This window comes from Pseudonaja textilis, chromosome 1 (assembly GCF_049901715.1).
Source record: "Pseudonaja textilis isolate UNSWEBS1 chromosome 1, rPseTex1.2, whole genome shotgun sequence".
Taxonomy (NCBI): Eukaryota; Metazoa; Chordata; class Lepidosauria; order Squamata; family Elapidae; genus Pseudonaja; species Pseudonaja textilis.
Window position 1 is genome coordinate 45,272,923 of NC_141990.1, and position 16,753 is coordinate 45,289,675.

Below are 16,753 nucleotides of genomic sequence, written 5' to 3' on the forward strand. Positions count from 1 at the left end.
TAAATCATTAAAGAAGTTAGCTGTTTCTTACTATGATACATTTTGTGTTTGTACATGATTTTTTGACATACAGAAATAATCTACATCGTGGTTCTCACCTTGTGATTTGCAGACCCCTGGGGGGCTGCAATGTCATCACAGGGGGTCTGCAAAGGCTTGAAGAAATGTTATGATTTAAATCTTAAGTCTTGGTGGTCCATAGACATGATCACAAAAGGTATTTAAGGGAGTCTGTGTTGAAGAGAAGATTGAGAACAACTGATCTACATTATATATGATAATTTAACAGCTGATAACCTAAATATCAGAGACTTTAATATAGTGAAGACTTACTTGATGCAAGACAAAGCAAACAGGTAATAAAATAATAGAGGCATTTCTCTTTAGTTTCTGAAAAAAAATGAGGGATTAACAAGAATGAAAGCTGAGGAAATTAGGGCATGATATTAAGAAATGATAAAAATAAAATGGCATGGATTTGGGGAAAGGGAAAAGAGAGCATTGCTTCAGATCAAAAAGGATAACTAAATAAATTTCTTTCTCTTGTTCTTCAAGTGAATCTGCCTAAACACCTTCTAACAGACGAGTATGACATAAACATCACAATAGAATTTGCCCAAATAAATAAAATCTACTGGCATGCCACCCATTAACACTAGAGTCCATTACACCATCAAGACCCCCTTCTCAAATTTGTCCAAATAAAAGGAAAATTATAAGTGTTTTTCCGATACCACCAAGTTCAAAATATCAGAAAGCCTATTACATTTCAATTGTGTTTTCAAACCTGTCAAGGTATCAGGTTCAATCCAAGACTCTATTAATCTGAATCAATGATTTTCTCTAATTAATAAATCATTGTCAGGGAAATGCAACTTATTGCAAGGCACTTCATTAATTTTTGGACCAATCCACAGAGTCACCATCTTGAAAATATTTAGCTTCAATTTCCTCATCTAATTTTTTTTAATATGGCATAACTCCTATGCTTCAGCTCCTCAGTCTGCCTGGAAAATGTATAAATTTATCTGGGTGCTATCACCAAGGTTGTGTTTAAAAAGCTTTGTAGCATGTAGCTCCTTTTTTAAATGCTCAATGCTTTGAATGCTCATCAGCTGTTTCTTTAGTCTGTGTTTCATAGGCAAGCAGTAAGTCTAAATTCATGCTCTTTACAAGAAATACACTGCAAATATTTGAAAGATCTCTTCAGACATCTGGAAGTATTTGCTCTGCAGGCAACTTTCTAATGTGGCTGCTCTCTGAGTGCATTAGACTAAATTAAAGATTTTCCCCCCTTGGAGCTGATTATTATGGGGTACTGTTTTGGGGCAGTGGGATGGTAATATTAAGTGATATTTAGTGTATGGTTAGGTTCAGCAATACATCTTTACAATTCACACTTCAGATATAATTACATTTCTGGAGTTTGTAAATCTTTAAATTGCTTCTTGCACTCTTAACAATTTTAGGCTTTTGTTCGCAGACTCATACAAAATCAGTTCAATTCATTTCAGTTATACTTGCATGTTCATAAAAGTACATGGTAAATTCAGAAATACAATTTACATTTACAAAACAGAATCAGCTAGCTCTAAATGTGAAATAAAATAATTCTAAACAACCAGGTTTTAAGTTGAGTTTTTGTGTGTGCCCTTGAGTCATTATTGACTCCTTGCAACTGCCTGGACAAGTTCATGTGGTGGCAAGATTTCAGAAGGGTGTTGCCTCCTTCCTGGCCAAGGAGGCAATACATGGCCAAGGCCACCCAGCTGCTTGTGTGCCTAATGCAAGATTAGAAGCCATGGTCCCCCAGTTTCTAGCCCAGTGCTTTAAACTACCACACTAAATTGCCTCTCAGACTTAATTATTAAATTAATTTGAAAATAGATAACACAATTGTCCTTTTGGTATAAACATAGATATGTTTAGCCCTTTGCACTCTTGATATGAACAAGCTAGTCAACTTTTGTATAAATTTCAACTTTTGAGATTTATAATCTTTATTCTTTTGTTGCTTGCTTGTGTGCATGCTTGCAAACGAAGCTTCCACTTTAAACAACATTTTTAGTAGGTCACTGTTTTCCTTTTCTCTAATTAATATTTTGTTGCTTTATTTTGCAAAACAAGCCTCAGACTAACTTGTGCTATTATGTGAGGTATATGTGTATTATCTGATAGTATCATGATTTAATAAATCATGTAAAATGGTATCCTTGTTTTATTTGCTTATCTACAAAGCTTTCTAACTGGGTTTGAAATTACAATATTCAGTTACATTTTGCTTCTTTTTAAGTTAATGTAATAAATGGTTTGATATTCATAATCACTATTTTACCACCTACAGTGCTTTATTCAGCTTATTCAGTTGAGCCTGGAAACATCTAAATTTGAAAAGAAAAAGGAACAAAAAGGTGAGAAGATTCACATTTGTACATTTCACAGAATAGATCAGAATATTTTCTTAACATCCTAGTAAATCCTTAGAATTGGTATTGAATGCTAGTGGTCTTTCTGAAATTCCTTGATATTTTAGAGATGTTTTAGATGAGGGGTGTCAAACTTGCATCATCACAGTGGTGTCATGTGATGTATTGGGACTTTTTTCCCTTTTGCTAAACTGGGCGGGGCCAGCACATGATGCATCTGGCCCATGGGTCGCGAATTCGACACCCCTGTTTCAGATCAAAATAGATGTTTTAACCTGAGTCCTGAAGTTAATCATCTAACTAAAGATAAGATAATAATCTTTTCAAAGAAATTCCCATAGATTGATCAAAAAGTAAAGCTGAGCAAAGCAGGTTTTACAGAATGTATTCATTAACCACTCATATTATCAGTGGCAGTTAATTAAGAAGTAATTAGCTCAGCCTTTTTTTAAAAAAAGGCAGCTATATTTAGGGTTGGAGAGCTCCTGGAAAGTCTTGCTAAATTGGACCTGATGTTGAAATTGATAACTAGTTCTCAGTTCCTTATTTGCATAAAACTTTGAAACAGAGGTAGGTATATCAAGCCATCATTCATATAATGTATCTAATATTAAGCACAGAGCTATCCTGTCATAAATTGATTTTATTTACTTTTAGAAATGTATAAGGCTGACTAACTCCCAAGACCACACTGGGCCAGAAATCCCACAAACCACAACTAGGGCAAAAAAAGCAAAATGAGTCACCCAGGAGCATCTGATTGCCAAAGCGGCTGTATTCTCCCACCCATACCCATGAGGAAAGTCTTATCCTGCAGATCAGGCACCTCCTTTAAATGCTTGGCCTTCCAGCTCCTCGTCTGGTTCCTATCTGCTGTGCCTTGACTTGAGGAGATGAAAAGACTGCTGGAAAAAAACAACAACAACAACGCAAGGCTGTAAACAACAATGGTCTCGTTTGAACCGAACAAATTCAGCCGTAGCCCCTTGCAGCAGCAGGAGTAGCCCTTCTGCACCGCAAGGATGCGGGAAAGAGGGCGAAGGGAGGGTGAAGGGTCTTTAACCCCTCGGGCTCGAGGGCTCCTTTCGCCCCTAGCTGGAGGTGACAGAGAGCCAGAGATTACTGAACAAGAGTTTCGTTGCCTGCCCTCCCCTTTTGCTTAGCCTGCCAGCTGCGGCGGGAGCCTTTAGAAGGCGCGGGTAGCGTTCCTTTCCCTTTGTAACCCCGGGGGCACCCGAGATCTGTGTGTGCGTGCGTGCGTGCGTGTGTATGTATATGTATGTATGTACAATAACATATCCAGGGGTGTACATGAATGCGCAAAAACAGGACCGACTGGTTTCACACGCTCCTTCGCTTTTGGAGCGAGAGGCTCTTTCTTCATCAGCATCAACCACAACAGCCTCCTGCAGACCAGCGAGGGCGCGAAGGAGGAGACTGTCCTCCTCCTCCTCCTCCACACCCGCCCCACCTCCCCGCCGCCTTCCCCGGAGAAACAGCGGGCATTGAGGGCAAGCCTAAAAGAGGCCGCCAGCGGGATCCAGAGAGAGGGAAGTATCGCCGCCGCTCGCCACGCAGAGCCGCGGGTAAGAAGAAGAAGACGGTCCGGCAAAGCGACTTGGCATTGGCTGGAAAGGGGAGGCCCTTACGGGGGAGGGGGAAGGAGGGCGCGCGTGAAGGGGTCCAAGGGTTGACCGGAGAGGGGGGGGGGACGGATTTTCCTGGCCTCCGCTCCGCTTCTCCAAGGCGGCATCTGTTTTCTCCTCAGGCGAAGGGTATCTGGGGGGGATGGGGGAACGGCGAAGGGACGGGACATAAAGCGCGGGTCTCTCTTAAGGTGTCGGGGTGGGGGAGGGACGGTAAGGCAAAACCACAGAAGATGCAGAGTGACCGGTCCTAAGGAGAGGGCGGGATTCCGTTGAGGGCTCAGGTTGCCCTTTTGGAGCGAAAAGGGGAGACAACGAAGAGGGGGCGCCCGGTGTGTTTGTCTGAGGTCTTCGTCGTGAGAGGCGTAGCTGCCTCTTTTCTCTCACCAGCGCCACCGTCATCACCACCACCACCACCACCACCACCCCAAAAAAAGAAAAAGTCTTTGGAGATGTGCGCGCGTCTGTGTGTGAAACTGGCATCCTCTCTGGCCGTTTGAGGAAAGGAAAACTACGCGAAGCCTGGCGCTCGCCTTGCCCTCTTTCCCTCCCGTTTCTCTCCCCGCCTTCGCTCGCCTTTGCGAGAAACCGCGCCAGGCTCTCTCTATGAAGGAGAAGACTCCCCGACCCTTTCCCGGAGATTATAAATAACCGGGTCGCTTTCAGTGTTCATGAATCGCTCCCTCTCAAACAGCCCCCTTAATTCAGCCTCCTTTTCCCGGGGGCTCCCCGTGCTTAGGAGCATCCTCCCCCACCCCCACGCAGTTTCTCGACTGAGAAGTGGTGGTGGTGGGAGTGGGGGGAGAGCAGCCGATCGGCCAGTCGTTTCCCTGAGGCTTTCTAGGACTGGCTGGCAGCGACTTCAAAAACCGTGGGTGCGATTTCTACAGGCGCGTTTGTGCGTCTGTGATCATTAACAGGCACGTGGTTTTGGACGGACACACACATACACACACACGCACACACACACACACACACACAGGCACACTTAATTATGCTTAAGTGAAAGTCTGTTGTCGGCGGGGTGGGAGTGATTTTATTATATTATACTATATTAATTGATTTGATTCTTTTTATTAGTTTTATTGTTTTAAATGTGGTTTTATATTCTGTAAGCTGCCTTGAGTTGCCATGGGCAATATAAATTCAATAAATAAATAAATTCAATAAATAAATAAATAAATAGAGATGAGGTGGCTGGCAAATGGGATTTAGGCAAACTGAAACATTCAGTTAGAGTTTTGCTACTGACTTTCAGATACTGTAAATGTAGACTGCCTGCCTGTCTCTTAATGTAAGGCAGAAACACAAAAGGCATGATTAATAGATTAATAATGACACAAATACTGTACACTAAGGTAAATTTCTGAAGCGGACAAGAAAAAAATATGGCTTGTAATGTTTGGAAATGAGCTGATTTAGCTTATTTGCTGCCAGTATAGTTGTGTTAGTCTAAGAGAACCATTCTAACTGTAATAAATAAATCAGTACTGATAGAAAAACAATACAGAATAGTACTAAGATGGTACATGTGCTAATTATATGGTTCTGTGTTCTGCTGATAATATCCACTGTCACCTTTTGGTCTTAGTCAATTTGGGGACGTGTTTATAGTATTTTGCTGCAGTGCCTTAGCATTTGAAGATACATGATTCCCATTTTCTTTGCTTGCCATGATGACTCAATCATTAAAAATGTACAACTTAATCTAAAAATGGCATCTTAAGGAAAGCCTCTAAGGTAGAAGGCAGGAATTTAAAAGAAGAAAACATTAAAAAGTTGTTATGGCAACTTACACCATTGATTTTAATTGAAATTAAGAGGTGAAGTAGCTGGTGTAGACTTCTGCAAAGAATGGATTTGGTCTTGAAAGCCTGTTGCCAATATTTGTCATTTATTTCTTTGGAATTGTTCTTTTGGTATTTATTTCTTTTTAGTAGGAATCTTGTTAAAAGTGTAATAATAGCTCTTAAACTTCATGTAAAGTAGCACATGATATAGCAAAGACAACTTGCCTTTTTTCAGAATGCTTAACTTTGGTTTTGCTTGCATTATTCAGTGGACAGAAGATAAGGCAGCAATATAATTAACTCATAAACCATCTAATTTATTGTGTCAGTGACATTTATGTACTGCTACATTGGGGTACAAAATCAGTTGGAAAGGCAATTTTAATTGGTACTTATTTTAAAGAGAGTAATTAAAGAATCAAAAGAACCAACATGTGATTTTAGAAATCTTGGTTAAGAAGAGAAGTTTATCAACCCACTCAGTCCCTTGACCTGTTTTTTCTTTAAAAGTAATATCAAAATGCCATTTTGAATTTCATATCATACGGTATAAAAACAATTTTCTACATGAAACTCAATTGTTCTATAGATCTATAAGGGATGTTGTATTGATTCTTTCCCACAGTATCCATATGATAAATGTGCCCTTTAAAAGTAATCATTCATTTACATAAATCATGTAAAATATTTCATAGAGATGATTTATCTATGAAAATTTTCCAAGGATGAATTCATACCAAAGACAAATGTAGTGGAATAAATCTAAGAAGCCTGCTAATAGATGCATCCTAAAGTACTGCTGTTCTATTTAAAAAATTATATGAAATTGCTTTTAAGATAACTGGAACGTTATGTCAAAAATAACACGTATATATGCAAAATTTCAATCAAAATAGCAGTGTCAATATTATCAGCAGCCTTGCAGCAAAACATGGTACTTGGAACAGAATAGTTTAGAATCTTGAACATTTTATTATTCTCAAAGTATTTATGGGTTCTTAATTGTTGTATCACATGGAGGTTTTCCTAGAACTATGGGTACACAATTCAAATTCCTAGATCAAGATTGCCAAAATCCTGGTCTGCGGGCTAGATGCATCACGCGCTGGCCACGCCCACGCCCGGCTTAGTAAAGGGGAAAAATGTCCTGATATGTCATGTGATGCTGCCATGACGATGTGAATTTGACACTCAAACAGAATAGAATTTACAAATTTTCATGAATTTTCAAACTGTGTGTCCATTTAAGTTTGAAAGGAGACCTACAGGTAGTTTTCATTTAGAAACTGTTGCTATTATGATTGTGATTAAAAAAGTAACTTTGTGACCAGTCCTTGCGACTTTGGCAAGTCTATAAAGCAAAGGAAAGCTGAAGTAAAATAGTAAAATCATGATGTTTCACTTAGTGGTCACCTGTCAGGCAAAAGCAATCAGAACCTCTCATGAATAAGCAGAAACTTTATTGTTATTCACCCATGTTACAAGAACCTTGACAAACTGATTGTATTCCCTGGGGAACAGTCAGATAACTCAGATTTACCAGGTTCTTATGAGCTGAGGGCACATTGGCACAAGGAAACAACAATCAATGATTTAATAGCCAACCATCTCCCAAATTAACAACTGATCAGCTACACACAACCAGGCACCATATACATACAAATAATTTCTAGAACAGCCCAGTGCACATATTCTGGAGAGAGAGAGAAGTTTCCTGATGATGGCATGAGCCCAAAAGGTTGAAAAAATAAACCTTTGGTCCCAGTGACTGACTCAGATTGGATCCTATGACATTATCCTGGGATATGTACATTCCTGTACCTTCATTTGCAGCCAGATTTGCAGCTTTGATGATTTTGGGGGGAGGTTGGGTCTGTGCTGCTCTCTTCAGTATAAGGACTTTAAGCTTGGCCTCCTCTTAATACCTTCCTCCTCAATAGTTGGAGATTCTACCACATCACTTCACTTAATGACTGAATTGCTGGTCCCAGTTGTTAAATGAGAATTAGTACCTGTACTCTTCACATTTCTTTCACCAAGTCATTTTTCAGAGAGAAATCTATGTACTGTGGTCATATTAGAACTGAGAAGTGAATGCAACATTTAGATATACTTTGTACCTTCAGTGACTCTGTCCTGAGAGACTTATTAATTATTAATTAAGAGTTATTAATTATAACTACTGCAATTACATCTTTTTCTGATGGCATATTCTAAAAAACCTGTGTAAAAATTATGCCAGTTAATTGACATTTAATTAATCCCAACTTTTTTTAAAAATGCAGGAAATAAAACAATTTGAAATAGCTGTTTGTAGAGATTTCAGGAGGGTGTGTAAAAGTAAGAACTTTAAAAAAATGTCTTAAACTTTGGAGAACATTGTAATATAATATAATTCTAATATTTTTGGAAGAAACAGAGGAATGATAATTTTTAAAAGTTTTTTTTGTCACCAACCCTTTTTAATAATTTTTATGAGTCTACTCATAAAATGTTAATATACTGACAATTTATTATGTACCCAGAAAATACTATTCTTAACTTATTTTGAAGAAATCTCTCTCTATAAATATATGTCTGCATGTATATAGACAGGGAAAGGAAGTCTGTAACCATCCAGATGTTGCTAAACTTTGATTTTCACATTCTGAGCCTGGCCAATGGCAAAAGATGCTCATACTTGTTGGTCAGAGAGATTTGAAAGCTGTTTTATATTTCTAATTGTCCATTAAGCCATTTGCAATCCAGCAAACCTGTGAATATTTCTCTGAAAAAAGAATAGTCAACAATTACCAAGGCTACTGAATTTGTTTAAAAATGAGTATACTGCCTCAGCATTAGAATGTGATAATGTAACATGAATATTGAAGCCTCATTTAACCCTTGTGCTGTTTTAGGGAAGTAACAGATATATGATGCTATTATTATCTTAATTTCCAGTGCAATACTTAACAGAAAAAAGCTGAGTAATAATTATGTTGCCAGACAGCACTTACATGAGAAAACTATGAACCAGTGAACCAATATATATGGTATCGTATAATCATATATATTAAAGTTCCTTTGTTTTATCTCATTTTTTATTTTCACATTCTCTTCAGCCCATAGTTCTTCCTTTAAACTTGATTACCTGTGGCCACATGTGGTTTCCAGATCTGTTAGCCTCTCCAAAATTGCTCCTAAATTGGAATTGTATGCCTAGGGACATGGACTTCACAGGTTATATAGTTTAGCCTATGTAAGAGTTCATAGTTATATTTATGGTAGTCCTTTAGATTTGAAGAAGGCATGCTACTGTGCAGTTCATCTATCGACACACTGGTGGCTTTGTTGTTCCAGTCTGAAAGCACAGAATCTAGTGCTTATGGTTTTCTACCAGTTTTTGATGATGCCTGCCTCCAAAGCTGGAGGAGACTTCATAACAAATGATTCACCAGTGGGTTTTGTCAACAGCTAAAGCTGCTAGTTCCTGTGGCTAGAATTTCTTTCACAGTGTCTTGCAATGCTTGTATGACTGACCTCAAGACCTTTTCCCAGAGTTCAGTACATTATACAGCAACTGGCAAGCTATTGTCATCCTGTGATGAGTCCTCCCCTCATCTGGGCTCTCATAATCAGAGGCCCAATGCAGATTTACTCTTTGTGATCCAAGATTTCCAGATTGGAGACACAACCTTGCCAACACATGCTAAGGATGGAGTGGAAAGTGCACATATGAAATTTCTGCAGTTGTTTGATGTGCCTTTGGTACAGAGTTGACAACTCACATCCATATAAGGAAAAAAGGAATAATGAAGCTATGTGGACTTTCAGCTTTGTGGAAATATGTATGTTGTGTTGATTGAATACTCTGATATGAAGCTGCCCCAATGCCTAGCTGATTTTGCTGATTTTGGAGTCAATTTTTTTGTCCAAAGATCTATTACTCAAGATGATGTTTCTCAGGTATTTGAAGCTGTTTGCATTTGTTAGCTGAATGTCATTAATATTGTTTTTTTGTTCTATGGACTTGATGTTTGACACCAGCTGGTACTTCAGTCTTGTTCAGGCTGATAAATAAGCTGAAGAGCATAATAGAATCTGAGAACTTGTTCAGCTGTCAACTGTAGATCACTGACTTTATCACTGACCAGGAGCACACAACAAAGAGGGTTTCTTGGAGATACTTTGTCTGGTTGTTCAAGTGGCAAAAGTCAAAGAGAGAACTGTCCATTAGATATTTGATGTATACTTCTTCAAACCCTGGATAGCACATAACAACAAACAAGCAAAAAAATAGATTGAAGAAGACTGGGACTAGCACAAAAGCCTGTGTTATCCCAATGGAAATGGCAAATACAGCTGATGTATCACCGTTGTAAAAAAACTGTCCTGTCATTCTGTTGTGGAACAGCTGAATCAATTTTATGAATTTTCTCAGACATTTATCTTAGGATGATCCAGAGAGCCTCACTGTTTAAAGTTAGTATGTATGTACAGTATTTATTAGACATAGTTGTACAGTTTCTGTAACTGAGTCTTAAAAACATCTATTTTGGTTCATCACAGCTAATAGGTGGCACATTATTGGCTACATAGAGAAAGTAATCAATGTTTCATATCTAATTTCAAGGGGAAGCAATTTTGGTCACCTGAAGTATCTATTAGAATATTTTACAGAATTTTAACAATTTTCCTCCAATCTTGAATGCAAAGATAACTAAATTTCTTGCACCCCTATCATGTTATGTCTTATCTGTTCTTTATCTAGTGCCATCCAGATATACTGGGTTGTACTTTTCATACTTAAATAAACTTTTCCAAATTTCCAATTAGTATGACCAATGGATACATGAATACATTGAGGAACTTGGATAGAGCCACATGGTGACCTAGTGGTGAAGATGCTCACTTTCCATTCTGAAGGTTGAGAATTCAATCTTAGGTAGCAGCAGATGATGCTCTCCTAGGACACAAAGAAACAATACCTGCTGTGAACTCCATGTGGCATCCAGCCAGTAAATGCTTAACTTCATCCAGTTGGCCCAATTCTACCCCAAATTAAGAGATTACAGGATTATAAAAGGGAGTATTGCCAGACTCTTGGATGGGAAATTGCTTTTCTGCTTCTATATTCATTCATTCATTCATTCATTCACTCACTCACTTACTCACTCACTTAATATGTTTGACTAACCATTTGCCATGTGAGTGGCTTTAAAATAATAAAATCACCAGCAGAAATGAAAACACCTTATACCTCATATATCTGCATCAATAATCTTGCTACAGATGGGCTTACCTAATTTCCTTTCAGCCCTTTTAGGTAAACAAGATAAAAAAACATAACTAAGTGAGCTAAACCTATTTTACTGCAATGGTACATTAACAGAATGTTGCAAGTCAGAAAGTACAAACTTCCTATTGCCACTTTTAACTATCTGATTTATTAGGATAGGTCCTCCCTAAGCTTCTTCCTCTGACCACTAAGCCCTTGTTGGCTTCCCTCTACTCGTGTCTGGTGGTTGATCAGAAGATTGTTGATAGGCAACACCAACAATTGTCTCCCAACTCCATATATTCCATTTCCTTTCCTGTGGGAAAAAAGCAGCACTTTGGGTTCATGTCTTATTTCCATAAAGATATATATTAAGTACTGTTTGCTTTTGCATATTTTTCAAGCCAGCTTTACAAAGGAAGGAAGGAAGGAAGGAAGGAAGGAAGGAAGGAAGGAAGGAAGGAAGGAAGGAAGGAAGGAAGGAAGGAAGGAAGAAAATAAAATTGTGAATACAATAAAAGTCCTATACTTGCTGAATTGGATGGTAGACAAAAGGTTTGCATAAAATACTGTAAGTCTACCAATTATTTAATTTATTGAAAACATTTATATAATTACCCATCTTATACCAAACTTTGAGTGATTCCCAATTTTTGACAATAGTTTTCTCCTTAAATTAACAATTCTCTCTCTAGCAATTGAAAAAAAGATTCCATATTGGAAGTATATGAATTCAGGGAAAAATTCAGTAAAACCAACATTCCCTAGATTCAAATGGACCATGAATAGCAGTGGAGTTTCTTCCATCTAAATTATATAGTAGGAGGCATGGTGACAATTCTGGTGTTTTTTTTTAATTGTTTCATATGTAATCTGATGAGATTTTTATTATGACATTTATTATTTAAGGAAGGCTGCTGAAAAGAATTCAAGGTTCCACAAGTAAACTAGTATATGAGATATAACTTCCTTGAAACCTTCTGTGTTTGACAGACATAGTGAAGTACTGTGCTGTATTGCTATAAACTACTGAGTTTTTATTTTTATTTTATTTATTTATTTTGTCAAACAATTATTAGATAACGGGTAAAAGTAAAAACATGGTTATAAATATATGAAATAGATACAAATAAGGAAAAAAAGAAACGATAGGACAGGTACGGTAGGCACGTTTTGGTGCTCTTATGCATGCCTGCTACAGACCTCTTAGGAAAGGGTCAATAGTAGACCCTTTAGCTCAATAGTTTGCAATACATAAAATTGAATGAATGAATAAATGAACGAATGTGTTTGCCTTGTTGTTTAAAGTGTTTTTCAGTGACTTACCTTCATGCTGAATTTACTAGAAGTCCTGCTCTGCCATTTTAAATGCCAAGTTCTAAGGCCTTCTTCTAGATCAAGGGTATTAAACTCGTGGTGTCACGTTGCTGTCATGTGATGTATCGCAATGTTTTTTTCCCTTCATGGAGCTGGGGTGCGTGTGGCCTGCATATGATACATCTGGCCTGCGGGCCACCAGTTTGACACCCTATTCAGATGAACATATGTGTGATTAGATATACCTGCATTTTTTGGGGGGGAAACATTAGAATTGTTCTGTGTTTGATTTCATTAATCTTAAGCAGAGAAAAATAAAAGTCAAAGACCCTGGAGGAAACAAAAAGCCAAAATGAATAAAAGGAAATAAAATGCTATATACATAACACATCCCTTTCAAAATGGAACGTACATAGTGTTGATTTGTATGCAATGACTTCCTCCCCAATTCACATATTTAATTAACCAGATATTGGAGATACCTCTCCCTTAGATTAATTTCTGCATTATATCACCCCTTTTTTTACTCTGCATTTGATGAAATGGATATCTGCTTCTACAAATTGATGTTAGATTTATTTGTTATTTTTATCATATATGTATAGTTGCTCATCTCACATGAAAGTAACTCTGGGCAGTGTATAGACTTAATAAAAACAATAAATATATAAAACCATCAATTGAAAATTATTAAAACACAAGACTATTGTCAAACAATTATAAATACACACTTCTTGATCCAAAGATGTAAATTCAGTACATTTTTCATAAGTACAGATAAAGAAGAATGACTTCATGCAACTAAGAAATCAGAGTTTCAGAATTAGTAATGCCACATGCTGTTGCTACAGAATGTAGGGTAACTAATGAGGCCCTACCAATACCCCATATTGCTTCCACCTCCACTCCACTTTTTGGCCTGTAGGGATTTCAGGAGATTTGCAGCATTGTTGTAACAAGTATTTTAAATTTAACTTCTGTTTTAGTGGCTTTCTAGAAATGCATAAATACCTTTTTTCCTTGACATTGTGAATGGCATCATTACAGCTCTCTCATTAGCATCATAATGACTCTAAAGGAATAGTAAGTGAAAATGGAATAGTTGAGAAAATGGAACAGTTGAGGAAATGGAATAGTCTATCACCCAACAGAACTGCACACATGTAATGAAATTTTAACCTTCAGACTGCTTGGTTGCCTCAGGGTGTTCTCTTAATGTATTCACTTGGCTGGCAACATGGGAAGCCTGTGATAGCCTAAGGATTATAAACTGAATTCAATTCTAATTTCACCTGGGCTTCCATACCACTGAAGTCCAAACAAAAATCTGCAAACAGTTATCAGCAGAGTTAGCATGAAGCTTGCAAGCATGCAAAAAATAATTTCAGAATAAAAATTGAGGAGATGGGAAAGATCTTTTCCCCAATAGTCCATAGAATATGAAACTGAATGAAGGGGAGAGAAAATAATAACAAAATGGGAGGCTGTAACAGTGGCTAGCTGAATAAGAATAGGTATGTAAAGAAAAGCAAAAAAGGTATCAAACCAAACATTGTGGCATTTTGTAGTTGTAAAGTTTTCTAAGATTGCTCATATATTTTGGTGGTCTTAGAATCCTATAGTATAGTTACCCTACTGAAGAATTGTTATATCTATGTTAATACCATGGATAATACCACTGGGTGAGTTGATCTGTCACTATGGGTTGTATCTGCAATATGCTGATGATACCCACCCCTTATATTTCCACCTCTGATCATCTATGTAATACCATTGCTACTCTCTTGTGGTGCCTGGAGGTTGTGGGGATAAATGGGGGACAACAGGCTTTGACTGAACCCTGGCAAGACCGAATGACTTTAGGTGCATGGATCTCCAAGATCCAGGACTTTGGCATCTTTAATGCTCGATAGGATGATAGTAACCCAGATGGATCCAACCTACAACTTGGGTTTTTTCCCAGACTCATGACTTCTGTTCGAAGATCAAGTGGAAATCATGGCTAGGAAACCTTTTGCACAACTTCATGTTGTGTGCCAGTTGCGGCCTCTCCTAAATCAAAAGTCACTGTACTCAGTCATTCAAGCCCTAGTCATCTTGTACATGGACTATTGTAACACACTCTACATAGGGCTACCCTTGAAGACCATTTGGAAGCTACAGTTGGTGCACAATGAAGCAGCACTGGCAGTTTGTGGAGCTCTAAAGGTAGTGTGGGTTTTATATTGCAAGTTTTTGGCTCGGTAATCCTATAATCATTAGTGTGGAAGTCCCCAAATGCTCCTCTACTGTGGAAAGTTAGTTTACATCTTCAAGGAGAAAATTGATTTTCTGTAATCAAAGATACAGCAACAAAATATCAGAAATATCCCAGGTTTTCAGAAATGGTTTGCCATTGCCTGCTTCCTAGGACTGAGAGAGAGTGATTGGCCCACAGTTATGATTTCATGCCTAAGGTGGAAGTAGAACTCACAGACTCCTAGTTTCTAGCCTGGTGCCTTTAATCATTGCATCAAACTGGCTCTCTGACCATTATAGGATCAAAGAGGATGTAGCAGTTAAAAGGCCCAAAGCAATTTTGGATTGAATTAACAGAAGTATTGTTTCTAGATACCAGAAAGGAGCATTTTTGTTGCAATCAAGCTGTTTAGACTATGTTTGGGAGTATTGTGCGCAGTTTTTGGAATCACACTTTAATAGAGATATAGACAAGCTAGAATATATTCAAAGAAAATTTGTTAGGATGAAAAAAGATTAGAAACCAAACTTTATGAGGAAAAATTAAAAGATACAGGGATATTTAATTTGCCAAAGTTCTTACTAGGAAGAGATATTGTAGGGGTATTGTACAGATATCCAAAAGACTGTCCTATTTAAGAGGGGCAGATCTGTTTTCTTTTGAAACTGAAGATTGGATTAAATGATTAAACAATCCCTGTCAACTCATTCATTCTTTGAATCCCCCTTTAACTTTCTTTATTAATTTTGCCAGTCAGATTATAATTTTTAACACAATATCAGCTTTTGATTCTTTACTTATTACTAGCACCCGTGCACTCGTACTTTGGAGAAAACTTGCCTTTTGGCAGTCATCAAATCTCTTCAAAATATTCAAGATGGAAAATAGAATTATTCTTGTTTCTTGAAGAGCGGGGAATAGAGCTGAGGAGACATCTGGCTTGTACGTCAAGGAATATACAGTATGCATTACTGTAGAAAGCACATTGCAATGTGGGTTGTCTCTCCTTCTCAGAAATGCTGCCTCTCCCTCTCCCTTTCCTTGTCTTGCAATGGGATTGGATAGATGGTTTACAGCCTGGCTCTGGCCCCGGAATCCCTGCTCCTGTTTAATATTCTGCTTGCTCCACTGATGTTGTGCTTGGCTCCTGTGGGATTGCAACTCACCGCTTGAAACCAGAGCCAATTTTCTGTCTTAATCTCAGTGTTTTGACTGGAGGCAGATCCAGTTCAACCCAATCGAGCTGGTGGAAACAACTACCTAAGAGTCTCGCTCTGTTTCGCTTGGGGAGGGAAAGAAGAAGGAAGAAGGGGGAGACAGAAAGAAAGAAAGAAGGAGAGAGAGAGGCAAAGAGAGGCAGGCCAACCAACCAGCCACTCGTAAGAGACATCTATACAATGCCGTCTCTGGGATCGCTGTATTTGTAGAGAATAAAGTGATTCCTCTGCAGTTGGGTATATCGCTTAGATTGGTTTGTTTGGTTTCTTTCTTTCTTTCTTTCTTTCTTTCTTTCTTTCTTTCTTTCTTTCTTTCTTTCTCTCTCTCTCTCTCTCTCTCTCTCTCTCTTTCTTTCTCTTTCCCTTCCTTCCTTCCCTCCCTCTCTCCCCCTCTCTCTCACTGTAGAGGAAATCTGAATTAAGAATCGTGAGCGGCATTAAGAATTTTGGGCAGACGGTCAGTGAACGGGGAGAAAAGGTTGCCTTGCTTGGGGAAGGGCTGCGATCCTGAACCATTTGGCTGGACGTAAGGCTCTGGGATCAGCGGCGCTTACTTCTATATGCATCGAGGAGGAACGGGTGGTCGTCCTCCCCATTTAAGCAATAGGTGAAATACAAGGTGCTGAAGAGAAAACCCGAACCGACGGAGGCGTTCTGAGCCGGCTGCGCGAACTGACTGAGGCGATCGGCGTCGAGAGGAGGGTGAGAGAGGGCAACGGGTGCAGAAGGCAAGCGAGAGCGGGAGGCACCGGTCCCTCGGGGCCGGAGGAGAAGGCCAAGGGCTCGGCGGAGATGCCAAATGCCAGCTTGACTGCAGAGCGCAGGCACGCAATGGCCGCTGCCGGATAAGGGTACGCCAGG

At 38.6% G+C, this 16,753-nt stretch overlaps 1 protein-coding gene and 2 long non-coding RNA genes across 6 annotated transcripts in view; 1 reads left to right on the top strand and 2 right to left on the bottom strand.

Moving 5' to 3' along the window:
- LOC148127593 (uncharacterized) lies at positions 1-3,362 on the bottom strand. Its single transcript, XR_015743529.1, has 3 exons — positions 3,253-3,362; positions 2,343-2,381; positions 1-231 (listed from the first exon to the last, which is right to left on the bottom strand). It is a non-coding gene; the product is annotated as an uncharacterized LOC148127593 (long non-coding RNA).
- Positions 3,284-16,753, top strand: part of SERTAD4 (SERTA domain containing 4) — a 24,865-nt gene continuing 11,395 nt past the window's right edge. The window contains exon 1 of one of the 4 annotated variants that reach the window (XM_087932933.1): positions 3,284-4,012. In XM_087932933.1, the coding sequence (XP_087789059.1) occupies positions 3,742-4,012 (271 nt within the window). In that variant the 5' untranslated portion in view covers positions 3,284-3,741. Of the gene's footprint in view, positions 4,013-15,812; positions 16,744-16,753 lie in introns of those variants that run through there. The other 3 variants (XM_026695810.2, XM_026695811.2, XM_026695809.2) reach the window with 3 other exon arrangements.
- On the bottom strand, positions 6,162-15,560 carry LOC148127594 (uncharacterized). Its single transcript, XR_015743528.1, has 3 exons — positions 13,448-15,560; positions 12,446-12,647; positions 6,162-10,807 (listed from the first exon to the last, which is right to left on the bottom strand). It is a non-coding gene; the product is annotated as an uncharacterized LOC148127594 (long non-coding RNA).